The following is a 26,702-nucleotide window of genomic DNA, read 5'->3' as shown; positions in this document are numbered from 1 at the left end:
CTATGGTACTGTTTACCCAGGACAGGGATAGCCAACACTGTGTCCTCTGGACATTGCTGGACTCCAGCTCCCATCCATTCCCCCACCTAGCCAACATGGTGCTTGGTCAGGATGATGGGAGTTAGAGTCCAACCACATTTGGAAGGTCACCTCATTGGTGCCCTGGACTTAGGGGTGGGTAGGCTTGAAGCAGAGGTTGGAGGACAGGCATCTGTTGGTGATGCTCTAACTTGATTTCCTGCATCAAGAAGGGGGTTGGACTAGATGGCCTACAAGACCTCTTCCAGCTCGGTCGTTCTGTGAACTTTCATCTCCCTGAAGGTTATATGGGGTTGTTGTTTTAATCAGAATCTTAATCAAAACGATCAGATATTATGTGTTCTGGAGGAAACCTCTCAGCTGTTGGTTCATTTGACTTGACTCTACAAATGTCTCCCTGGTGGACCAGAAATCAGGATGCCCTTCTTGCCCCTCCCCATGATGAGCAGGAAAATGGGGAAGGGCCGTAGCTCAGTGGGTAGAGCATCTGCTTTGCATGCAGAAGGTCCCAGGTTCAATCACCAACATCTCCAGGTAGGGCTGTGAAAGACTCCCTACCAAAATCCTGTAGAGTGTCACTGCCAGTCAGTGAAGACAATAGTGAACTAGATGGACCAATGGTCTGACTTGGTATAAGGCATCTTCCTACATTCCTCTGTGCCCTACATTTAGAGGGCTTATACCACTATCTAACTTAGGTAACACATCTCAGTTGCACAACATAGCTAAAGTTCAGGAGATCCACACCTCTGAATAAGAGTCTATTTGTACCCTTAAGATACAAAGCATGCACTAATTTTTTTAAAAATGTAGTGTGTAAATGAGAGAAGGATATATATGGAAACATGAGCATTATATGGGGCAGACGACAGGATAAGGATTTGTTGCAGCTTCCTAAGAAGCATCTGGTTGATGACACACTTGGCCACATAATCTGTGAGAAGCCCTAAAATGTGAGCACTCTTGAGAACTGAACCCACACTTCCCACAGTAAGCACCAAACTCTCCATCGCACCCCAGTTTCATACAGGAATCGCAGATAGCTATTCTTCTTATGTGCAAGGCGAATGGTCACAGCTGCATTGTCGCAAGTCATTCTGGGCTCTGTAACAGCTACACATACATACAGGCTTAAGCCAGAAACCAGTGAAAAGGGTTCAAATGCCTTAATAGCAATGCTGAGGTTTGCAATCCGACAGCCTGGGAAGCCCTTATTGCTGGGCTCAAGGATCCCTTGAGCATCCATTCTTTTTTCAGCTACCTTACTCTTCTTTTCTTAACTGTTTTGACACCACTGCATTGCTCTAGACACCCCAACTCTACAATTCAATAGTTCCAAAGGCTCTCTGGTTTGCCATTTACCTTGCTCCGCAGATCCTCGATGGTCCTGAAGTATGGGCTGTAGTCACGCTCTGGACCTGGTCCCTGCTTCATGTGCCACTCCTTGATCTTGACCTCCAGATCGGTGTTGGCTTCCTCCAGTGCCCGCACCTTGTCCAGGTAGTTAGCCAGGCGGTCGTTCAGGTTCTGCATGGTTTCCTTCTCGCCTCCACCCAGAAGGACATCGCCGCCACCAGCGACAAAGCTTCCACCATAGCCTCCACCAAACCCACCACCAAAGCTGCTGCTGCAGAAGCTGCCCCCATAACCACCACCAAGGGCACTGCCTACCCCATAGCCACCACCGAGGGCACTGCCTACTCCATAGCCACCACCGAGGGCACTGCCTACCCCAGAGACATAGCGAGAGGAAGAGATGGAGACGCCACCAGCTCCGCCATGGATGCTTGGGGCTCTGTATCCGCCGCCCAGATGGACGGAGGAAAGCCGGGAGGAACCCCCAGCAAAGGAAGGCCCCTTCATCGAGGAGGAAGAGGTGTATTGCCTGTAGGTAGTGGTCATGGCTTCCAGGAATTGGAGACACCCAAGAGAAATGTTCTGACTACGTTCTAAAAGGCTGGAGAGAGCTAGCAGCTCCTTGTCTGTATTCTCCTCTTATATCTGAGACGGAGGCGTTGCCACAAGGAGTGGCGTGGGTGGGTGGGGGTTGCTCTCCTCTCTTTTCCATTCCCTGAAGGTTTCATCACCCCGGGCATCCAAGCCAACTTCCCAAACAATCCTTTTCCTCCCTGCGTTTATTCATGTTTATGTCACATTCCAGAGGGCGGACTTTTCTTTTTATTGAACTGTTCCTTCTTTTGTTTCCGAAAAGAAATTGTCAGCTGTTACTCAGCCAAGGTGGCTCTTCCACCCAAGGCTATATATATTTTTTTTAAAGGGTTTCTGTACCAGGAAGGCTATGGAATGCAAGTAAGAAAGAATAAAGTATTTGGAGACTCCGCCCTGATGTCTTTCTGAAAAGTCAGGGCATTCTGCCTTTCTCGTGTTTTTCTTGGCTCCCACTGCTGAGTCTTTCCTAAGCACCCATATCCTTCAGCACCTTCTGGAATGTGGAGTGTGTGGACTCTGTCTCTAAAGCAGGGTTCAGCCAAAGACTCTTAAGAGCGTATAACCAATGACCAAGTGGAAGGATAGGTCTGCTGGCAAGACTTCGCTTGGCCGGGAACTGAAAATCTCAGGGCCAGACAACAAACAAAGCTTATCTTCCATCACAGCGTCCTTGTTGCAGAGGTTTAGTTACATGCAGGCATCAACAGAGGACACCCCCAGAACCTCTACTGCAGGGTTTTCCAGACTTGGGTCTCCAGTTGTTTTTGGACTACAACTCCCATCATCCCTAGCTAACAAGACCAACAGTCAGGGATGATGGGAATTGTAGTCCAAAACAGCTGGAGACCCACATTTGAGAAACACTGCTCTAATAGAACATAATCATCATTTCTAACCCACCTTTTTTTCCCCAAGGAGTTCATAGAATCATAGAATCATAGAGTTGGAAGAGACCACAAGGGCCATCGAGTCCAACCCCCTGCCAAGCAGGAAACACCATCAGAGCACTCCTGACATATGGTTGTCAAGCCTCTGCTTAAAGACCTCCAAAGTAGGAGACTCCACCACACTCCTTGGCAGCAAATTCCACTGTCGAACAGCTCTTACTGTCAGGAAGTTCTTCCTAATGTTTAGGTGGAATCTTCTTTCTTGTAGTTTGGATCCATTGCTCCGTGTCCGCTTCTCTGGAGCAGCAGAAAACAACCTTTCTCCCTCCTCTATGTGACATCCTTTTATATATTTGAACATGGCTATCATATCACCCCTTAACCTCCTCTTCTCCAGGCTAAACATGCCCAGCTCCCTTAGCCGTTCCTCGTAAAGGCATCGTTTCCAGGCCTTTGACCATTTTGGTTGCCCTCCTCTGGACATGTTCCAGTTTGTCAGTGTCCTTCTTGAACTGTGGTGGCCAGAACTGGACACAGTACTCCAGGTGAGGTCTGACCAGAGCAGAATACAGTGGCACTATTACTTCCCTTGATCTAGATGCTATACTCCTATTGATGCAGCCCAGAATTGCATTGGCTTTTTTAGCTGCCGCGTCACACTGTTGGCTCATGTCAAGTTTGTGGTCAACCAAGACTCCTAGATCCTTTTCACATGTACTGCTCTCAAGCCAGGTGTCACCCATCTTGTATTTGTGCCTCTCATTTTTTTTGCCCAAGTGCAATACTTTACATTTCTCCCTGTTAAAATTCATCTTGTTTGTTTTTGCCCAGTTCTCTAATCTGTCAAGGTCGTTTTGAAGTGTGATCCTGTCCTCTGGGGTGTTAGCCACCCCTCCCAGTTTGGTGTCATCTGCAAATTTGATCAGGGTGCCCTTGAGTCCATCATCCAAGTCGTTGATAAAGATGTTGAATAAGACCGGGCCCAAGACAGAACCCTGTGGCACCCCACTAGTCACTCTTCTCCAGGATGAAGAGGAACCATTGATGAGCACCCTTTGGGTTCGGTCAGTCAGCCAGTTACAAATCCACTGAGTGGTAGTATAGTCAAGACCACATTTTACCAGCTTCTTGACAAGAATATCATGGGGCACCTTGTCAAATGCCTTGCTGAAATCAAGGTAGGCTACATCCACTGCATTCCCTTCATCTACCAGGCTTGTAATTCTGCCAAAAAACGAGATCAGGTTAGTCTGACATGACTTATTTTTCAGAAATCCATGCTGACTATTGGTGATCACAGCATTCCTTTCAAGGTGCTCACAGACTGTTTGCTTAATGATCTGCTCCAGAATCTTCCCTGGTATTGATGTCAGACTGACTGGGCGGTAATTATTTGGGTCCTCTCTTTTCCCCTTTTTGAAAATAGGGACAACATTTGCCCTCCTCCAGTCTGCCGGGACTTCATGGTACTTGGTTCTCCCCCTCCTCATATAAGACACACACCCCCAACAAGCCTGCAAAGTTAGGGCTCCCAGATGTGTGTTTGTCATTTGAAAGGAGTATAGAAAAGAATGACTGGGAGGGTAAGGGTTAAGCACCCTCCCATCTGCCCTCTCTTTCTTGCAAATTGCGCCCTGGCCCTGTATTGGGTCTCTTAGTTCTCATTTTTCCAGTCTTAAATTTTTGCAGCAAATCTATATCTTAGTGTAAATTTCATATACTGTTTTGACTAATCTACACATTTTTATGCACACTTTCCCCCAATAGCTGCGTATTTGTGAACAAAGGTTGGAGAACTACACCTCAGACTTTGGATAAGTGCAAATTTTGAAAGATGGCTATTTAGGTTCTTATATTAGTTCAGAAAGCGCAAATTTGATAAATTCAGTTTTAAATGTGAACTGCGTCAAATTTCTCCCCCTGCCATTTTGCTCTGGAGAGGTGACACCCTGCAACCTTCTAAATATTGCTGGACTACAAATTTCATCATCCCTGACCATTGGCCATGCTGGCTTTGGGGGGCATAGAGTCCAACAACTTCTGGAGAGCACAGGTTGCCCATCCCTGTTTAGCCCTGTCTGAGTTGTGGAACTCTGCATAAAACAATCCGCCATTGGTTCTCCAGATGCCACAGCACCCAGCATTAGTTTGGCCCAGATCAATACAGTGGTACCTCGGGTTACAGGTGCTTCAGGTTACAGACGCTTCAGGTTACAGACTCCGCTAACCCAGAAATAGTACCTCAGGTTAAGAACTTTACCTCAGGATGAGAACAGAAATTGTGCAGCGGCAGCAGGAGGCCCTATTAGCTAAAGTGGAGCTTCAGGTTAAGAACAGTTTCAGGTTAAGAATGGACCTCTGGAACGAATTAAGTTCTTAACCTGAGGTACCACTGTAAATAGGTCTCAGCCCCAGTGAGCTTACAAACCAAAAGCTAGGGGCGTGAAGAGAATAGAGAGAAATTAAATTGCACTGGTCTTTTGTTTCTCTCTCCCTCCCTCCCTCTCTTTCTTTCTTTCTTTCTTTCAATACCAATATATTCCTGAGAGCCATTTCACACGCTGCACAGCAGTAAGCCTACATTTGCAACCAAGTCTCCCCTAGACCAGAGGTTTTAAACCTTTTTGAGTCCACGGCTCCCTTGACCGACTACCTTCTTTCTGAGGCACCCCTGTGGGGTTCAGGGGCCCAGTTATGTCACCGCTTGCCTTCAGAGCCAGCAGCCCCTCACCCCTTTTTGAACACCCTCCCTTGTGGAGTGCGTTCCCTCATCTTCCTCTCTCCTCCCCTCTCCTTGGGAGTCCTCTGGGCAGCCACTGCTGCCATCCCTGGTCTCTGAGCTGCCCCACCCCCTGCCCCAAAGAGAGGTGCCTCATCCTGCCACCCCACAGGGGCCTGGGCAGAGGATGCCCCCAGCCTTAGTGGCCCCTGTTTTGTTAGCCCCAAAATGGAAAACAAGTGAGTTCCCAAATTAAACTGATAGACTATGTGCAGCTTGCAGATCTAACATACAGAATAAGACAACAAGAACATATGTTTAAAGAAGACTGGAAAATGTTTATTGAATATAAGGGGGGAACTGTGTACACTTGAAAACGTTGGCAGCATTAAGATAAATTCAACAGCGTAAGTTTTGGTGGATGTAATAATGCAATACTTGAATGGCTTGGTTTATTTAAAATATGCAGGGATTGATGTTATGCAGAATGAACCATAGAAGGAGAAGAAGAGAATCTTGGTTAAATGAATATTCTAAATTATAAAACAGAAAACTTAATAAAAATGGGGGGGGGGGGAATCATTGCCCTAGACAATGAGAAACAGACAAATCTAGCTTTCTGGCAAAAGGAACTGCATGACATACTTGCTTGCAAACATCTTTTGTTTTATTCCTTCTTGACACTCTAGTTATACACCTAGAGATGTAGAAAGAGGCGACATCATATCAGACCCTTGGCCTGCCTAGCTCAATACTGTTGACACTGAATGACAGCAGCTTTCTAGGATTTTCATACGGTGCTCTCCCAGCCCTACCTTGAGATGCCCTTCGGAACAGAACCTAGGACATTCAACATGCAATGCATTTGCTCTAACACTGACCTATGACCCATCTCCATGCTGAAAGGACAGTGTCCAATGGCTCTAATGCCTTACTTTTGTAGACAGCTCTGGTTATCTCCCGCTTGGACTACTGCAATGCGCTCTACGTGGGGCTACCTTTGAAGGTGACCCGGAAACTACAACTAATCCAGAATGCAGCAGCCAGACTGGTGACTGGGAACGGCCGCCGAGACCATATAACACCGGTCTTGAAAGACCTACATTGGCTCCCAGTACGTTTCCGAGCACAATTCAAAGTGTTGGTGCTGACCTTTAAAGCCCTAAACGGCCTCGGTCCAGTATACCTGAAGGAGCGTCTCCACCTCCATCGTTCTACCCGGACACTGAGGTCCAGCTCCGAGAGCCTTCTGGCGGTTCCCTCACTGCGAGAAGCCAAGTTACAGGGAACCAGGCAGAGGGCCTTCTCGGTAGTGGCGCCCTCCCTGTGGAACGCCCTCCCACCAGATGTCAAAGAGAACAACAACTACCAGACTTTTAGAAGACATCTGAAGGCAGCCCTGTTTAGGGAAGTTTTTAATGTTTGATGTATTATAGTATTTTAATATTCTTTTGGAAGCCGCCCAGAGTGGCTGGGGAAACCCAGCCAGATGGGCGGGGTATAAATAATAAATTATTATTATTATTATTATTATTATTATTATTATTATTATTATTAAGCACTTGAATGCCTTGCATTCTTGCAGCTGTTGCAGAATCCCAGGTCCTCTCGCCACGGCATCACTAAGTTTCTTGATGATTAATTTTAAGTTCTAGGAGCCTTCATATGTCCAGCTTCATGAGGGTAAAAATGTCTTTAAAATGTTACACAAGTGTCAGGCTTTGGGGAATTCTATCCCTCCCACGGTGGCAGCAAAAGAGCAGAACAAAGAAGAGTTCTTACCAGTTAGTTTATTCAATAATCACAGCGAGAGACAAAGAAATGCAGTCTCTCTATACAGTGGTACCTCGGGTTAAGAACTTAATTCGTTCTGGAGGTCTGTTCTTAACCTGAAACTGTTCTTAACCTGAGGTACCACTTTAGCTAGTGGGGCCTCCCGCTGCCACCACCGCGAGATTTCTGTTCTCATCCTGAAGCAAAGTTCTTAACCCGAGGTACTATTTCTGGGTTAGCAGAGTCTGTAACCTGAAGCGTCTGTAACCTGAGGTACCACTGTAGTGGCGTTGCTCTACATTGTCCCTATTCTATGTCACCCCTGCATCAGCTAATCTGGACTTTCTGCCTCTGAGCTCTCTGTTCTAATACCCTCAATGCCCACCTCGTCCTGGGAGGGAGGGTCAGGAATGCTTTCCAAGGACACTGAGTATGTCAGCTGTCTCTCCCCTGATACTTTTTCTTCCTGTTGTTCCTCTCCCAATATTTCCCAGCTTCTCCCCTCTGCAGCCTCTGAACTATGTCCTTCTGCAAACCACTGTTCTAAATCTATACGGTCCTCCTGTTCTCAGGAAGGTTCAGGAGAAGGGGGAGGCTGCCCCCACCATTCCTCCTCAGTCCAGCCCCTGACAATAAGTGAACTGCAGTGGCTATGATCTCATACACACAAATTTCAAGTCAGGGGTTACTCGGTGGATATGAATGATGTAGCAAGCTGCTGCTTGTTGTGCAAATCCACTGCTGAATTAGCCGCATCCAGTTATGTCATTCCACTGGAACGGCCAATTGCATGTATGCACAATGAAAGTACACATCATACCGTTGGATTGCTATGACTCTAACCGTGCTCCACCTTAAGCATCTATTTGCCAGCTCAGAGCTCTGCAAGAAGGTAAAGGGGGGAAACAGGAATGGGCGGATCAGTCTATTTCAGGTCCAGGTCAGTTTCACATGCAATTCATTCATAAATCTGTCCTGTTTACCCAGTAATCTATGTATTTGGGGGTTTTTTTTAAGAATGCACATGGACATTCATGCTCAAACTCTAAATACATATTTTGTACTAAAAATACATTTAGACAGATATTTCATGTATGCTTTTATAAATATATATTTATCCTTGAATATGCAGTTTGGTGCCTTTTCATTTAAAAAAAAATATTTTTCATTTTTTAAAACAACAACAACAATATTATTATCCATTTAAAACATTTTCAATTTCTAGACATCTAGGATTATTTAGATCCCCAGACTCCCCCCACTGTATCTAATTACATTTTTCTAATCCATTTTATCTCCTTTTTTTACCTTAAATCATATTACATTATAAGTGTTATAACAATCCTGCTAACATTTTAAATATCTACAGTGGTCTTTAAGGTATTCTATAATCCCCCCCCCAACTTTTGGCTAATTATTTTTTTTATCATCTTGGTGTTTGGTGCCTTTTCCAAGCTGCAAACTGTATTGCAAAATTCAGCAAAGGGCCGAATAATCCGTGAAGTCCTTGTTCAAAGAAACCAAAACAGTGCAGGCCTAGTGATCGCAGCAACTCTTGCAGTAGGCCTTGCACCAATGAGGCTGTTGCAAGGACTGAAGGCCCCCGTCGTCCAACCGCTCTCTAAATCTCCTCCCCCAGGTCACTGTCCAGCAGCCTAAGGCTTCCTTGTCCTGTCTCTCTTTGGTCTGCCCTCTTCATTTTTCTGTGTGTGTTCTTTGAGACCAGGAGGAAGGGGAACAGGTCACAGCAGGAGGAATAGTTTCCCTGGCTTCTTCAGCAGCCTGACTCATTGCTGCCTCTTGGCCCCCTCCTCTCCAGCCTCCACTTCTGTCTCTGAGCCTGGACTGCTCTCTGCCACAGCCTCTTCCTGCTCACTAAACCCTGTTACCTCTTCAGCTTCTGACACCTCCTCCTGCCCGTTTGCTCCATCTTTTCCCTCTGGCCATTTATAGTCATTCTACCACCAAACCGCTGACTCTGAGCCTTCTTCCTCTGGGGGTTCCCTTGGGGTTCCCCAGCTATTGCCTCCCACTCCTCTGCCGGTCCATGACAACCACTGATTAAGACCTTATTTTGTGCTGTCTCCAACTTTCAAGTTCCAAAAATGAGCAGGTGCTAAAAAGTTGTAACAAAAGTTGTCCTGTTTAGGGATGTTTTTAATGTTTGAAGTTTTGTTCTGCTTTTTAATGTTCTGTTGAAAGCACCCTGCAGCCAATCAGAAGTGTGCTTTGGTTTCCAAACATTTTGGAAGTCGAACGGACTTCTGGAACAGATTCCGTTCGACTTCCAAGGTACGACTGTATTGGGGAGATGGGTTGAACCTAACCTTCTCCCCCAATTGCTAGATTTTGATGTGCAGGGGCTATTTCCTTAAATTGGTGGGTTGTTCCATCCTATGAGCTCCACCTTGTATGCCGTCTTAAGTGGCACAGCCCAGAAGCAGAAAGAACGATGCCCTGAGTGAAAAGCAGCCCTGAGACTCGGGTACTCATTGTATTTCCATCAGACTGTTGGTGCGGCACTAGATTGCCTTCAGCAAATGATTAATTTAAGGTCAGATAGGTGATGCATTTGGCTCAGCACGCATTGTCAGCTTAACTGTGAATTTCTCATGGATCCATTTCTTGTCTCAGCAAATCCCTTGAGAGTCCAGGAAGGAGGTGAGACATAGAAGAGGAAACCAGAAGATGTTTTCAAACAGAGGTGGGGAGCCTTCAGCCTGTGGGCCAGACTTGGCCCACAAGGCTTTTTCATTTGACCTACAGTGGTACCTCGGGTTACAGACGCTTCAGGTTACAGACACTTCAGGTTACAGACTCTGCTAACCTAGAAATAGTACCTCGGGTTAAGAACTTTGCTTCAGGATGAGAACAGAAATTGTGCAGCAGCAGCAGGAGGCCCTATTAGCTAAAGTGGTGCTTCAGGTTAAGAACAGACCTCCGGAACGAATTAAGTTCTTAACCCAAGGTACCACTGTATTTGGTGCCAGTACAAAGCAGGCAAGGTAGGGCTTCAAAAGAACAATTGTGGGCTTAAAGTGATTTTAAAGCAGTTTATGGAGGTTCAAAGAGTCATGGACTGGCCGGATGCAGAAGAGTGGTGCGAGGCACCAGGCAGGGAAGACTGTAATCCCAGGGTCGTGTGTTGGGTGAAAGATTTCTGCATTGTAGGGGGTTGGACTAGATGACCCCGGGGTTCCCTTCCAACTCTACAACTCTATGATTCTGCTGCTCCAGAGAAGCGGACACGGAGCAATGGATCCAAACTACAAGAAAGAAGTTTCCACCTAAACATTAGGAAGAACTTCCTGACAGTAAGAGCTGTTCGACAGTGGAATTTGCTGCCAAGGAGTGTGGTGGAGTCTCCTTCTTTGGAGGTCTTTAAGCAGAGGCTTGACAACCATATGTCAGGAGTGCTCTGATGGTGTTTCCTGCTTGGCAGGGGGTTGGACTCGATGGCCCTTGTGGTCTCTTCCAACTCTATGATTCTATGATTCTATGATTCTAAAACATTTTGGCTGCATAATGAAAAGAACATCTGGAGGGGGCCTAAGTCATGGCATTCTTTGCAGTCTTCCAGATACTGCACTAGAAGTCCTATTTCATCCCCCATGATTTGATCGCGTGCACGTACACACACACACACACACACTCAGGGCAGTGCAAGGTGTGTCAGAAACAGCATTCCCTTAAATGTCCTGCCAACTGTTTTACTGTCTTCAAAGGCAGGTCCTAACAATTCCATCCCAGAAACTGCAACGAACATGTTTTGCGAACAGGCTGCCTCAAAGGGAGACGAAAGACGACAGACCTGCGAGACATGGAAAGGCTTCCGCTTGTAAAAACTTCCCCCAACAGCTGGGCAAGGGCACCTTAGAAAGCCTAGAGGCTTCCTTCAAAATGACACAGAGAAATGATGGAAGTCAGCAAGCCTTTACAATACTTTGTTGGCTCCTTTTGGACAAATAATTGTGAGGATCATTTGCTCAGCACCATAATTAACCTTAAGCTGAGTTTTTTGGGGTTGTTTTTTTAAAAAATCAGAATTGGTGGTTTGAAACCCTATAAAACTCACTTCCAAAAAGTTAATTGCTGCACGGTGAGTGAGCCAGGTTGGAATGAGATCATGTTCTTAGTTTAATCCCCAACAGAAATCACTTTTAACTGCCAAGGCTACCCTCCTGGAATTCTGCTTTCAGCAAGTGTATGCAGAAAGGAGCTTGGGATCTAGTGGAGGATTGCGAGGTGATTTGCCGGAGATCAACACAAGTTTCCAAGTTCCAATGCTTTAACAGAAGCAACAACAGAAATCTACATCCCCCCCCCCCAAAAAAAAAAGACTGGAGAATCAGGAGTAAATTCACGTGGGAAAGGATTTGTGTGCAAGCTTCATTTAAGATTATAAGAAGATCTGTGCTGGATCAGGCCAATGGCCCATCTAGACCATGGTGGTGCTGTGGTCTAAACCACTGAGCCTCTTGGGCTTGCCGATCAGAAGGTTGGTGGTCCTGGCCAGGCCTCCGCCTATTCCACAAAAGGTTTACAAAGTTCAGTTATTGCAAAAGTTATCTTATGTCCTTCAGAGGAGAAATTGTGAATTGCAGAATTTTAAATACCCGTCATCATCCTTGGCTTCATTCAATTTTGTTTAAGCCACTTCCACCTTAAGGAGGAGGTGGGGTTGCAGGCTTCACGGCCCCGCCACATGTGCGGCAGGTGGAGGCCAGTCCCGTGCGATTGGGAGGATTCCCAGCCGCATCACCCCCTGGCTGGCCAATCGGCTGGCTTGGAGGCGTGGCCTGCCCTATAAAGGCAGGACGTGGCCGGGGATCTCCCTCTTTGCCGCCCGCCAGCTGTTCCTGTTTTTCCCACCCTCCCGCCCTATAAGGTTTTCATTCCTTGACCTTGCTATGGACCTTGGTTGGTCGCCGTTGTGGGGCCTGGTAGGAATTGTTCCACTTGGCAAATTGGCACCAGCCACTTGGTTTTCGCTTACCTCGTAGCAAATCGTCACAACTTTCTGGGTATTGGGGGCTAGGCATTGGTATTGTTCTGTAGTTGGAAGAGGGGAGGTAGCGCCATCACCTGCCCCACATATTGAAGGGTAGTCCATTAAAGGATTCTGCGGGGCGTTGCCCTGTCCGAAGCCTAGTGAGGTTAGGGCCTAAGGCACGCTCCCTAGCGGTGACCCCAGGGGAGTTCCTAGTTGATGTGCATCAGCAGGACTCCCCCTACTGGTGGTTAACCCTTCCCAGACTTCAAGCAGACGGGCTGGAGTTGGATATAGTTAGGACGAATGCCTAAGCCAATACTGCTCATTACCTGTAACCAATAAAGTTGTGGCCATTTTTAGCCCATTAACCTTAATAATTGTGTCATGTGTCTTTACTTCCACCTGGGGGGGGTTGGGAACTCGCCACGCGATAAGACTCTTCCATTTTCTTCTAGTTGTGAGGGTGGGGGATGAGGAGGGGCCTCACAAGTAGAGCAGCCTAGGGCCTCTCTTCATCTAAATCCGGCCCTGCCCATAGTCACCTTTGACTGGACTTTTTAACCCATCTAGACCAGCCTCCTGTTCTCACAGTGGCCAACCAGAGGATTGTGGGAAACCTGCCAGCAGGATTTGAGCACAAAAGCATTATCCCCTTCTGTGGCTTCCAGCAGCTGGTCTTCAAAACCAGCTGTTGAGGCTGAGCATAGCCCTTATGGTTTGAAGCCATCATTGATAGCTTTATCCTCCATGAATCTGTACAATCCTCTATTAAAGCCTTCCGAGTTGGTCCCAGCACCGCCTCCTATGAAAGTGAGTTCCATAGTTTTTATTATTATTATTATTTTTGAAAAGCCAGCAACTGCAGCAGAGAAAAACTTCAGGCTTTTTCCGCAGACAGCACAAGGGCATGTTTTTGACCAAGTAACTAGAGCAGAGTTTCATTTAAGCCCTGAACCAAGTCTGTACAAGCAAGGCTTTTAACACGGCATCTGCAGAGAGCAGGCAAAGGGGCCATCTATCAGGAGAACAGACTGTATCGAAACAACCTACACATACCAGTTTGAGTGTACAGTGGTACCTCAGGTTAAGAACTTACTTCGTTCTGGATGTCCATTCTTAACCTGAAACTGTTCTTAACCTGAGACACCACTTTAGCTAATGGGGCCTCCTGCTGCTGCCACACGATTTCTGTTCTCATCCTGAAGCAAAGTTCTTAACCCGAGGTACTATTTCTGGGTTAGCAGAGTCTGTAACCTGAAGCGTCTGTAACCCGAGGTACCACTGTAGACTAAAGGGGGACAGTGACGTGTGGATAAAAGCAATATCTGTGTGCACCACAACATCCAGCAGCAGTGGTCGTGTTAGAATGTTGGCTACCTCCTCATACTTGCACAAAGGCCTATGGGCTTACTATGGGAAGCTGGAGAATTCCAATGAAAACAGAAATGAGAGCAAAGTCGTGAATGCTTGCTTATTCTTCCTGGGTAGAAGAAGGGAATCAATCCAGCAAATGTGATCGGTATTTGCTGCTGCTGTTGCTTCCAGGCGGCATCCACAAGGCAGTTTATTCTGTTTTCGGGACTTTCCCCTAACTCTTAAGTTCTGCATTATATTTGAGCCTCTTCTGAACTATAGTGCAAGTCTGGTGCTCATTTCCATGTTATTTGCTTCCAGGGCGAGAGGAGGGGAACAGTTTGCAAATAATGTGAAAATGAGTGCTAAACTTGTGCTATATATTCCACTGTATTTCCAGAAGTAGCTTTTGCATCATGCCAAAGCTCAAACACTTGTATAATGTGGAAATTAACACTTAGGGAAATGTTGTGAAAATGGATGTGACTCTTCAATTCTGTTTCTGATTATGAGGCCTCTTGGCAGATCATGCTAGCACATTATTGGAGCCTCATTGGTGGAGGAGTCTGGAGCACTGGTGCAGAGTGGGGGGCAGAGCTCCCCCAAAATGTTCAATGCAGGAGTCAGGGGCCCCTCAAAATTCTGCAGCGGCCACATATGCAGGCCATGGGGCGTCCGCAAGACTTGTCAGAATGCCTCACAGTGTGCACAAGTGATGTCAGCACGCTCCGCAATGTGCTTGCAATGTGCGCCCATGCCCCGCGGCATGCTGACATTATGTGTGCATGCCTCAGGGCATGCATGTACAATGTGATGATGCCACACAGCCCCAGGTCCTCTCAATTGTGGGGGCAAGGGGGCATGTGTGGTCTGGAGGCCTGGTCTAAGTGCATTTTCCAGCCATGGGTGGTGAAACTTTGGCCCTCCAGATGCTGCTGAACCACATTTCCCAACAACCACAGCCAGCGTGGCAAATGATCAGGGATGATGGGAGTTGTATTCCTGGAAAGGCAAAGATTCCCCAGCCATTTTAAGCCCATTGATTTCCGTTAGAGAGAAGGCCTGAAGTTTAGTGGTGAAGCAACTCCTTTGCACACAGAAGGTCTCTGGTTCAGATAGGGCTGGGAACAGCTCCTTCCTAAAGCCCTTGAATTTTTCTGGTAGCCCCCCAACCTGGTGCCCTCCAGATTTTTTGGGGACAGCAACTGCTATCATCCCCAGCTAGCATGGCCAATGGATGGGGATGATGGGAATTGTAGTCCAAAACATTGGAAGGACACCAAGTTGGGGGGAGCCTAGTATACACAATATAGAGCAAGACAAACCAATGACTTATACCAAGTTAGACCATTAGTTTATCTAGCTCAGTATTGTCCTGCTGTCCTCCTAGGCTATTGGGAGGCAGCTTAAGATGTTTTCACAAGGACCTCTCCCACACTGCATATTCGGGCACTGAGAGCATCATGGGAAACAATGTTTTGGAAAGTTTGGTCCTTCTAAATGAGATGCGCTTTGATACTGCAATATTGACACTCAAACAATCAAGTCTAATCACACATATCTATCATCTATCTATCCATCTATATTTCTATCTTTCTATCTATGAAATTATTTTGAAAAGGCATGTCTTCTTTCCATCTAGGAAGGCTGAAGTTGGGTTAAGAGCAATGAAGCCATTCTCTTGAACTGACCACAGAAAACTCCTGATTTGCTGGAATGAACACACTTTATTAGAGCCTTGGGTATGCAGCCGTACAAGAATTCAAATTGCGGCTGGTAAGAAGACAAGCAGGAAAGGAAAAATCAGAGCAGTATCTCAAATGACAAGGAAAGGCTGATGTGTTCAAGGTGCAGACTTAACGGCCAGAGACGTGGACCTGTTCACGAGATGAGATCACTTTTCCGTCTTGGACCTCCTCGACAATTGTGCGGACTTGGCGGGTGGTTGAGGGTCCTACAAGGAGACAGAAGGGAGGGGGAATGTTATTTGCAGGAAAGTGATTCAGCCTCCACCATTTGCTGACCTGCCTCTCTGTGTCCTACACATCAGCCAAAGCTCACTGTTAGAGAAACTGGATTTTAACATCTCCCATGAAACCTCAGAATGCGTTGCTTTACCAAACCATGGGAATGCAGAGCAAGCTTTGCAGGACTGGCATTTAAAGGGCTTCTTGTGCTTTGATCAACATCTGCAGAACGTTTCTTCAACCTTTACAGACCTGGAGCCAATATTTAACTCCGACCAGCCACTTTCTATTTGTAACGTGGCACCCACTTTTATTTCATACTGTATGTGTCTTTCTCATTTCCCTTCTCCCTCTCTCCTACACACACACACACACACACACAGAGAGAGAGAGAGAGAGAGAGAGAGAGAGAGAGAGAGAGAGAGAGAGAGATGCACACACTATCCCCTCTTCCATCTTTCTCCTCTCCAGCTTGCCCCTTCTTTTTTAAAAAAAAATGAAACAAAGAAAAAAAATAGTGGCACGACCCCCTTAAGACTTAACTGGCATGACCTGCTTAAGAATAACTTTACTGAATCTCACTAGAGGTCTGTCTAAGGCAGCATCCTATATCTACAGGGCTGAACCCAGGGCCTCTGGGAAACCCACAACAGCCAGCAACTGATATTCAGAGACATACCACCTTTGACACTGAAGGCGATAAAGCTCTGATGCCTAACAACCATTGATAGCCTTCTCCTCCATGACTTTGTATATTCCCCTTTTTAAGTTGTTCAGGTTGGTGGCCAACACTACATCTTTCCATGGCTTAACTATGGGCTGTACTACAAGTTTTCTTTTCTATTCTGCATCTCCTACCATTCCTCTTCAAAAGGAAAATACCATAGTTCAGCGGCAGAACTTCTGCTTTGCATTCAGAAGGACTGAAAGCCAAGCCCCAGCATCTTCAAGTAGGGCTGGGATAGACCCCAGTCTGAGTCTTTGGAGAGCTGCTGTCGGTCAGTGTAGACAATACTGAGCTAGATGGACTAATGGTCTGACTTAATCTAAGGCAGCTTCCTGTGTTCCTATAGGATAACCCATAGCTCGATCCAGGTTGAGTTACAACCCGGTTGTTGACTATGACTCATTCATTGAAGGCCAGTGCCTTAATCCAATTAGTTTCCTGTGTTATCAAGTAACTACATGCATTGACTAATACAGATGACGTAGACGGCTTTGTTGAAACATGGCACCCTTTTATGAAATACTCACTTATAATCACGAAGAATGGCAATTGCCAAAATCACAGACTGGACTTTGGCAAACTTAACTAGATCGATCCCTACTGGATGGTAAAATATAGAAGCAGCTACCATCTTGAATGGCTAGGCCTATTTGTTGACAGCATACTGATGAATGTATCGTCTCCTGTCTGTCTGTCTGTCTGTTTGTCTGTCTGTCTGTCTGCATGCTTCAATATTCTCAGCTTTTATAAAACAAAGAGAACTTCTGAAAAGCAAAAGGGAGAGCAATGGCCCAACAGATCCTTACCACTAGAAATTGCCGATGAATACTGGGAAGAAATGCTGCAAGGGGAGAAAAACAAGACTAGATTAGAGAAACATGAAGAGTTCATTTTCAGCTGCAGTGCAGCAGGTGCAGAAATGGTAATCAAATGCGCTAAAAGGAAAGGCACAACAACACAACTTTGTGTCCAGTTAATTTCGTGATTGCTTTAAAATAAAGGAACCCCAGAGGCAGCCCTGGAACATTTCCATTTGTTACATTTTCTCCTCTGGCCCAATACTATCGGCTTCTTCACACATTACAGCAAACACAGCTACGAGTGTTTGTGTGGGAAAGTGTACCTGTATTGATTCATACAGATCAGCTGCTGTGTACACAGAGTGTATCCTAGTTGGGTGACACATGTGAATAACTGTATGAGCATGCAAGCACAACTCTTTGTATTCACAAGTATGCAGGTTGTACACTCATTGGATGTAATGTGTGAAAGGCCCTTATAACATTCAGCAATGGGCCAATGGGGGCAGAGGACTGGATATAGGACTCCTGTGCCTTTAGAAATGTACCAGGTTTGCAAGCCAACACAAGACGTTGCTCAAGGGTAGCATGGTGTGTTGACACTATTGCACCAGAAGCACCCACAACAGCTGGACCTAGTGTGCCAATGGCACATGATGTGCTTAACATACATCAGAAATAATGGGATGGGAGGACAGGCCTAGAACAGCCAGCAATCCTAAATAATTACTTGGCAATTGAAAGACATCCTCTGTGATGGACTGGTTTGGATGCAAAGGAATGCTGGGAGGAACCAGCTGGGGAACCACCAGGGGAAGAAGGCTCAGAGTCTGGGGAGTGGTGGTGGGACATTGTTGAGTGGTCAGAGGAAAAAGACTGGGAAGAGGAGGGGTTGGAAACTGAAGAGGTAACAGGGCTTAGTGAGCTGGGAGAGTCTGTGACAGAGAGAATTCCAGAATCAGAGGCAGAGACTAAAGCAGGAGAATGGGATGAGGAAGGCCAAGAGGCAGAGACGAGTCCAGCTGGTGCAGAGGCATGGGTGTCTTCTCCTGCTGCGACAAGCTTCCCTCCCCACTGGTCTCCCAGAACCAGAAGAGGCGTGAAAAGGGCAGAGGAAAGGTTGGCTGCACTTAGGCACAGTCTCCGATTGCTTGGGGAAAACCCTGGAGAGGAGTGGGCTGTGACAAGGTGGGGACTTTCAGTCTCGGCAACTGATCTATGGGGCAAGACCTACCAGGGATGAGCTGCCAGGTTCATTAGGCCCAACACTCCACCAAGTCTGTGCAGATCATGTTCTTGCTAACAAAGAGTTAGCTCCAACTTGCACAGTGTGATTTACTGCCAGCTCACTCCTGACATCCTCCTTTTTCAGCCTATTGACTCCTTATCCAACATTAGAAAACAGCCCTCCTCTTTATACATACTGGGCTTCCTCTCCCTCCAGCAGGCGGCGGTAGGTGGCGATCTCCTGTTCCAGGCGGGTCTTGGTATCAAGGAGGATCTTGTATTCGTGGTTCTGGCGCTCCATGTCGCACCTCAGCTCACCCAGCTGCTCCTCCACGCTGGTGATCATAACCTGGATCTGGGCGAGCTGGGCTCCGTAGCGGGACTCTGTCTCTGCCAAGCTGCCTTCCAGTGCTGCTTTCTGGGGGAAGAGAATTGAGAGAGAGGAAATCAGAGTTAGCTTCTGAGGGAACCTGCACAGCAACCTTTAATGTTAGAGTCCTCCAGCGGTGGCTGGTAGGACAGAAGGAAGGGAGCCCAACAGTAGGTGGCGCCAATGAGCCAAAGACAGACACAGACACCCTCTGACTGGTCAGAAGCAAGAAGGCAGGCAGGTGGCAGCTCGTTGAGGACAGACTGATGTTGACGGGGCAGCACCCCATTCACCCTACTAGACCGTCACTGGATTCCTCCCCGTAATTGGGAATCCTGTGCAATCAGATTCCCTAACTGAAGGGAAACACAGGGGCTCTTGGTCCATGCATATTAAGAACATAAGAAGAGCCTTTCTGAGTCAAGCCAGTGGCCCATCTAGTCCAGAATCCTGTTCTTCCAGTGACCAACTAGATGCCTGGCGGAAGCCTACAAGCAAAATCTGAATGCAACAGCACTCTCTCTACTTGAGACTCCCAGCAGCTAGCATTCTGACTGTGTGCCAGGATGTTGTCAGTGACTCCCGGCTGGTTGCCCAGGAAAGCATAAAGACAAGGAAAAGTTACTTACTGTCCCTTTTTTATTTCAATCTTTACAGAGAGAGGCTATAGAACTCAGACTCTTGGATAATGGCATTGTCCCAAATGAATCTCCATCCCCATCCCCATCCCTGTCTCTCCCACTTCCTCATTCATGACGTCTACGGGTGCTGCTACATGCCCTCTGTCTTTGAGCTCTTTGCTCTCCTACTTTTAAGGCTCGCCAGGCTCTGAGAGATGGAGGGTCTGGAATGCTTTCTAACGACGTGTCAGCCAGGCGTTGTCCTGGCTCTCCCATGATTTCCCAGCTTTTCCTCTCATCTGCCTCTGAGCTGCAACTTCCTTCAAACCCCTGTTGAAAATCTATACTGTCTTCCTCTTCCTCCTCCCTGGAAAGGTCAGTCCCTGACACTGTGGAGGTAGACTACAGCCATCATGACTTGTAGCCATTGATAGCTCCATGAATTAGTCTAACCCTCGTTTACACCCTCCAAGCTGATGGCCATTACAACGCCTTCTGGAAGCAAATTCTAATATTTGCTTCCTCAGAGAAGGTAGAAAGTCATTCTAGGAATTCCCAGCAAGTCAGGTCTGGTGGTGGGGTGCGACATTGTGCAACCGTTTCCCTGATTAAGGGCAGGGAGAGGATTGCCTGAACACCGTACCGTGCTAAGCTGGGACTGCAGCTCTATTTCCAGCCCTTGGAGGGTTCGTCTCAGTTCCGTGATTTCCGACTTGCCACTGTGCAGCTGCTCTGTGTTCATGGCAACTTCGCGGTTCAGCTCTTCGGTCTACAAGGAAATGGGGAGACAGCACCATAGTGACCTCACTGATCAAAACGCCCAGTATTCCATTCTTGTTTCTTCTCCCCCCCCACCCCCCAAGAAAGTGCATTCACCCCAAAGGAAGACCCACCTTGCTGAAGAACCACTGCTCAGCATCCTTCCGGTTCTGCTCCGCCAATGTCTCGTACTGCTCACGCATGTCCGCCAGGATCTTGGTCAGATCCACCCCAGGAGCAGCATCCATTTCCACAGAGATCTCACCACGGATTTGGCTTCGGAGAACAGTCATTTCCTGTGATAGAGGTACACGGAGCAAGGTTATTCGTAATTAAGATTCTATCATGTTGTTGATTTTATTGTACACCACTATCATTTTTTTTTAAGTATTGGCAATTTAGAAATATTCTTATAAATAAATCAGATGCAACTTCTTTGGGGGAAATTCCACCAATCTGAAAAATATAGGTTGTTTTTAAACCTATATTGCACTTGGATTGCAAACCCTAATGAAAGTGTCTTTCATAATGTGCTTCTGTTTCATGTAAGGATTTTCCTACATGCTTCTGAAAGCATGAGGCTGATGTTGTCAAGAGTTAGCTATCCCGGATTAGTACCATATTTTTCCGTGTATAACACGGCCCCTATTTTTTGGGATTCCAAATAAAAAAATCCCCCATATGCACCATACGTGTATAAGACGACCACCAATTTTAAACCTGAAAAAATAGGGGGAAATATAGTCTTACACACGGAAAAATACGGTAGTTACCACACTTGCCAGTAAACTACCGTATTTTTCGCTCTATAACACGCACCAGACCATAACACGCACGTAGTTTTTAGAGGAGGAAAATCCGTAGGCATGCCACCCGTAGGCATTCCCTCCATAACACGCACAGACATTTCCCCTTACTTTTTAGGAGGAAAAAAGTGAGTGTTATGGTGCAAAAAATACGGTAATTGAAGATGTACGAGAGAATGACTGGTAAGGGAATCAGCGGGTGCCTGCGGTCATTTGATCCTGACAGCCTAATTCTCATACAATGAATTATTTTGAGCCATGGCCCCAAGGATTTAGTTCTTCTGCACGTTGCTCTGGATACAATGAGTTTAGATTGGAGGCCAACCATTGCCGCAGTCTGGCTTTGTAGAGGCTGGTTTTTATCTCATTATTGTTGCAATCAATTGTAGACATTGCTACTACTCCGTTTTAAGGGGGGTGCAGTGTGGTTTTGATTTGGATGACTATTATTATTATTATTATTATTATTATTATTATTATTATTATTATTATTATTATTTCTTTTCAGCCAGAGCTTGCCAGAGCTCAGTTCTGGCACCTCTCAGGTGGGCGCCATTGCCACTCTAAGAGAACAAGGCAGACGTTCATGGTGAACTCTGGCACCTCTTTTTCTAGAAAAATAGCACTGATTATTAATATTTTAGTAGTAGTAGTAGTAGTAGTAGTAGTAGTAGTAGTAGTATGTGTTTATGAAATCTTGTACATCGTTTTCAAGGGCCAATTCTGCCCTAAAAGGCACACTGGAGCAGATCTAGGCTAGATTCTCACAGCTGTACTTGACATGCAGAACTCAGCCTGTTCGCTTTTCCAATGGACTTTTAAGGGCTGGTTCATTCATGCATCTTCAACACTTGATGGCTGCAGTATCTAAGAGTGACTTGCACTTATGAATGGGCCTTTACAGACAGAACAGTCAGAACCTCTTTAAACGCAATGCTTTCCAATGGAGTCCATTCCTAGACTTGACGTCTGTGATCAAAGGTATGTTCATGGGTAAACAGGACCCAGGTTTATGGTTACATGAATTGTTTGGTAAGTATCTAGATCACAGCCCAAAAGGTCTGTTTCCTGCCCATTTTTCCAATGATATTTCAAAGACATTTCATTGTGGCACAGCCTGTTGCGCTAGGCCATTCAGAAGATGCTTGTAGCATGTGCAACCACATTGGACAAAAAGAACGTGCGTTGGGTTCATCAGACATAAACCAGTTGAATGCTGGTGTCCTCCCCCTCTCCTTTAAAAATGTTTACCCCTCTGTGACGTTGCCCATTGGGCATCCTTACCTCCTCATGGTTCTTGTGCAGATAAGCCAATTCCTCCTTTAGATTTTCCAGCTGCATTTCCAGATCAGATCTGGACAGTGTTAGATCATCCAAGACTCTGCGCAGACCATTGATGTCAGACTCAACACTCATGCGCAGGGCCTGCTCTGTCTCAAACCTGCATCCACAAAGGATTGAGAGGAAGAGGGAAGAGGGAAGGGGAAAGGGGTAAGAGGTTGTCCCAGGAAATGTTTATCATACAGCTCCCAGCCATGGTGCTGGCTGTGAAACCAACCCAACCACTGAGTTTTGTGTGTGTTTTTTTAACAATTAAACCTACTTGGTTCTGAAGTCATCAGCGGTCAACTTTGCATTGTCAATCTGCAGGAGGATGCTGGCATTCTGAACACTGGCAGCAAGGATCTGCAAGGGAAGTAGGGAATGGGTGGTTTGATATGGTAAAAAATCTGGGCAAGTTTTATTTTATTTTTAGGGAACCCTCAATGGGCATTTCATTCAGGACCTAGCCTTGTGCTACGTGAAAGCTCTGGGACGTTCTTTCTAATTTACTTAACAGAAACCCATTTCAAGGGCAGGAAATCATAGAGGAATCACAGAATTGCAGAGTTGGAAGGGACTCTGAGGACCATCTGGGCCAACCCTCTGCAGTGCAGGAATATTCAGCTGTCCCATTCAGGGATCGAACCTGCAACCTTGGCATTATCAGCACTGTGCTCTAACCAGCTGAGCTCTCCAGGAGAAGCATGGCATGCACCAAATTATCATTATTTTTTTTAGGGGGGGGCACCATTTAGAGTACAGGGTCTAACCTACAGCTGTCCAGAATCTGTTGGGAGTCCCCCATATTTGCCCTGGCCACTGGCATTGCTGGCTGGGGCTGATAGGAATTAGAGTCCCACAACATCTGGAGAAGAACAGGTTAGTCACCCTCTGGATTCGACTTGAGGAACAACAAATGTCCTGGGCTGGCTCCAGTTTTAGGGATCAAAGTGGGCGAAATGAATTAACTTCCCGCACTAAGGAAATCCTAGTTAATTTTACTACAGAAGAGGCTTTGGTTTGGCTGATGTCATTCCTCCACAGCCTCCATAGCCCCACAGTTAATAATTATCCCTCCCAATTAGGAGGTTGTGTTGGACCATGGGCTACTTCACATAGGTCCTTGGTCCTGTGTAGGGGGAAAGTGTACATCTTCAGGCAGGGTGTACACTAGGAGCATCCCAGACCCTGAGATCTCAGGGCCCAAACCTTAGACTTAGGGGCATCCCCTGGTGATGTCACAGAGGTGGGCCCTGGCCATTCTTCCGTTGCACTCCCTCCCACCTCTGAGCCCTGGAGATGGAAGTTAATTGGAAGAGGGAGTCTCTGCAATAATCTGCAGCTGGCTCCTGCCAGGCTGAAGCTTGCAGGCTGTATGCACAGTCTTCTCAATAAATGAAAATGAAAATTAAATTAAGGCACAAAAGAAAGTAGTATACCACTAGTAGTACCACAATAGTAGTGCAGTAGTGGCGATAATGGTATTTCTGGACGATAACTGGGCTAGTTGCAGCTACACAGCCAAGAGTCCTGTGGTAGCATTTAACTAAAGAAAGCTATGTAAGAAAGGAGGGGAATACCCAATGGCTATGAAATGTAAGAGACAGGGGTAATTCAATGGCATTTCTATGCAAGGACAAATCGTCGGCAAGATAAGATCTGTGACGCGTTCACAGCACTAGCAAGCACTATCTTAAAAATCTTTGCTTTACAAATTTAACAGCTATAGTGGGAAAGAAACACACAGTTCTGATTAAGTCTAAATTCAAGGGGGGGGGACATCAAATGTGCTGATCAATGTTAGCTCAGCAGGTTCATGCTGGAACTTCCCTTTAATATTATTCTCTGATTGTGGTTAATATTATTCTGACATCATCAGCTAAGTGTTCTTGGATTTTAAAAATCCTTTGCCTAATGCCTACTTACATGTTACACAGACTAAAAGAATTGGATTTGAGGTCTCTGGGTGCTAAGCAGATTTTTTTTTAAAGGGGGGGTTCTCCCCAAACCTTTCAGACTTTCCTCATGGTCTTGTTAAGAGCCAATTTGCTACGGTTTTCCATCCTAGAATTGTAGAGCTGGGAGGCACCCTGAGGATCATCTAGTCCAACCCCCTACAGTGCAGTAATCTGCAGCTCTCCCATAAGGGACTCGAACCCTCAACCTTGGCGTTATCAGCACCACGCTCTAACCAGCTGAGCTATCCAGGCTAAGAAGCCCCCTTAGAGTCACTTCACCATACCTTGCTCCGCAGATCCTCAATGGTCTTGAAATATGGGCTGTAGTCACGGTCTGGACCAGGTGCTTGCTTCTTGTACCACTCCTTGATCTTAAACTCCAGCTCAGTGTTGGCTTCCTCCAGCGCCCGCACCTTGTCCAGGTAGTTAGCCAGGCGGTCATTCAGGTTCTGCATGGTCTCCTTCTCGCCCCCGGCCAGAAGGCCTTCTCCACCACCAGCAACAAAGCTTCCACCGAAACTTCCACCATAGCCTCCACCAAACCCACCACCAAACCCACCACCAAGGCCGCTGCTGCTGCAGAAGCTGCCCCCATAGCCACCACCAAGGGCACTGCCTACCCCAGAGACATAGCGAGAGGAAGAGATGGAGACGCCACCAGCTCCGCCATGGATGCTTGGGGCTCTGTATCCTCCGCCCATATGGACAGAGGAAAGCCGGGAGGAACCCCCAGCAAAGGAAGGCCCCTTCATCGAGGAGGAAGAGGTGTATTGCCTGTAGGTGGTGGTCATGGTTGCCAGGAAATGGAGCCCAGAGAGATGTTCTTGCTGCTTTCTAAATGGCCGAGGGAACTAACAGCTCTCTCATACCCCATGCTCCTTTTATCTCCAAGGTTGGAGGGGGGCGTTGCTTTGGAAAAGCCCTTCTTCTCTCTGCTTTGCATTCCCCAGGGCTTTCGTCATCACAGACATCAAAAGCCAACATCCACGCTCATCGTTTGTCTCCCCAGGTTTATTCATGCGTGTGTCACATTCCAGCAGATACACCTTGCCCTACAAAGGGCGGTTTTGTGTTTCCACTTCTGTTCCCAGGTAGTGTGATTCAGAAAACAGGAGGACTATTGCTCAAGGGTACGGTGTAAGATTGCCACCTCGTTTCCCTGAACGAACAGCGTGCCCAGGTAGAAACAATGAGCCCTTGAGAGCTGGAAATCTGAGGGAGAGGGGGGAAATCATTACAAAACAAAGGGATATTCATACAGGAGTCCAAGCTCTAAATGCCTTGCACATCTGTTTCTGGCAGGAGATGCAAACCTGAAAGTTCTGGCCAGGGGCTGCTTCAGGGAGTGCAAGAAATGAAGGAAAAAGTCCTACACAGAAGATTGCAGGTTCACATTGCATGGATGTGCAGTGGGAGATTTGTCAGTCGATACCCGTGGGAGCTTTGATCCCAGCACCAGAAGGGAATTCTCACCAATATCACAGTATGTGATGTCCTTTGATTGAACAAAGATGCAGGGAAAGGAAACTACATGGAGTTTCTGATTGTTAAGCAGTTCTTACGTCTTAAAGAAAGAAACGAAACAAGGGAAGGCCTGGGACTATTGTTCAAGTTCATGGGAGCTTCAAAATGCCATATGTTCCAAGTTATTCCAATCATGATCACACCAGGCTCTCATTTCTGGTGCAGCTGAGTCACAATTAGAAAGTCAGTCAGTTCACAGCCTTGTTCACCTCCTTCTGACAACTGCAGGGTGCCACAGTGACAGCAAGAGCTAAGTCTGCTGTGCCCTTGTGAAAGGAGACACACACACACACCTAACTGGAAAAAGTCGCACCCAGTAATCTAGGCCCCCACTTCCTAATTGCACTGGAATGAATTTGTACCCATGAACATTTGCAGGACAAAGAGTGCATTTCAAGGGCATAAAAAGGTTTTGGGGAGAGCTTGTTTTTTAAAAAAAAAATAAACAACCAGTATGAAGTTTCTGTTTTTCTCCAGTCTGCAACTTTTGTGCTCTTCCTGAGGCTGTGTACACACTACACCTTTAAAGCACATTTGAAGCACATCTCCCTCTCCAAAGATTTATGGGCACTGTAGTTTGTTATGAGCTGGTCAGAACTGTAGGGTGAACTCCTATGCCCCACTGAAATGGGGAATGCCTAAATGTACTGAAGGCTTTAACATAAGGAAATTCCACTGGAGTATACTAAGTGGTCTCTGAACTCCTTGATGGGTTGATAATTAACTATTGTTGCTTTCTGCTAGCTAAACCATAAGTGTTTAACCTTAGATCAGGTGACAAAGGTATTTGGTTGCAAATCTCCATTTTGAAAGCCCTGTGGCATTTTGTGGCAAAAGTGGGTATTTGTCACTACAATTTCATCCCACACTGATTTATACCAGAGGTGGGGAACCTGCAGACCTCCAG

The 26,702-nt window shown here is 46.5% G+C and overlaps 1 protein-coding gene across 1 annotated transcript in view; it reads right to left on the bottom strand.

The window, feature by feature from the left end:
• The window catches only part of LOC308571659 (uncharacterized protein), a 35,343-nt gene extending 9,997 nt beyond the window's left edge, over positions 1-25,346 (bottom strand). The window contains exons 1-9 of the mRNA XM_081167307.1: positions 24,556-25,346; positions 22,594-22,676; positions 22,275-22,431; positions 20,319-20,480; positions 20,069-20,194; positions 18,633-18,853; positions 17,215-17,249; positions 15,574-15,668; positions 1,402-2,031 (exon numbers count right to left, since the gene is read on the bottom strand). Of these exons, the coding sequence (XP_081023433.1) occupies positions 1,402-2,031; positions 15,574-15,668; positions 17,215-17,249; positions 18,633-18,853; positions 20,069-20,194; positions 20,319-20,480; positions 22,275-22,431; positions 22,594-22,676; positions 24,556-25,062 (2,016 nt within the window). The 5' untranslated portion in view covers positions 25,063-25,346. The remainder of the gene's footprint in view (positions 1-1,401; positions 2,032-15,573; positions 15,669-17,214; positions 17,250-18,632; positions 18,854-20,068; positions 20,195-20,318; positions 20,481-22,274; positions 22,432-22,593; positions 22,677-24,555) is intronic.
• Between the last annotated feature and the right edge of the window lie 1,356 nt (positions 25,347-26,702).

Source organism: Podarcis bocagei, assembly GCF_964188305.1.
Source record: "Podarcis bocagei genome assembly, chromosome: 13".
Classification (NCBI taxonomy): Eukaryota; Metazoa; Chordata; class Lepidosauria; order Squamata; family Lacertidae; genus Podarcis; species Podarcis bocagei.
Note: the sequence above shows the minus strand (reverse complement) of the source record. Positions and strands in the feature narration are given on the sequence as shown.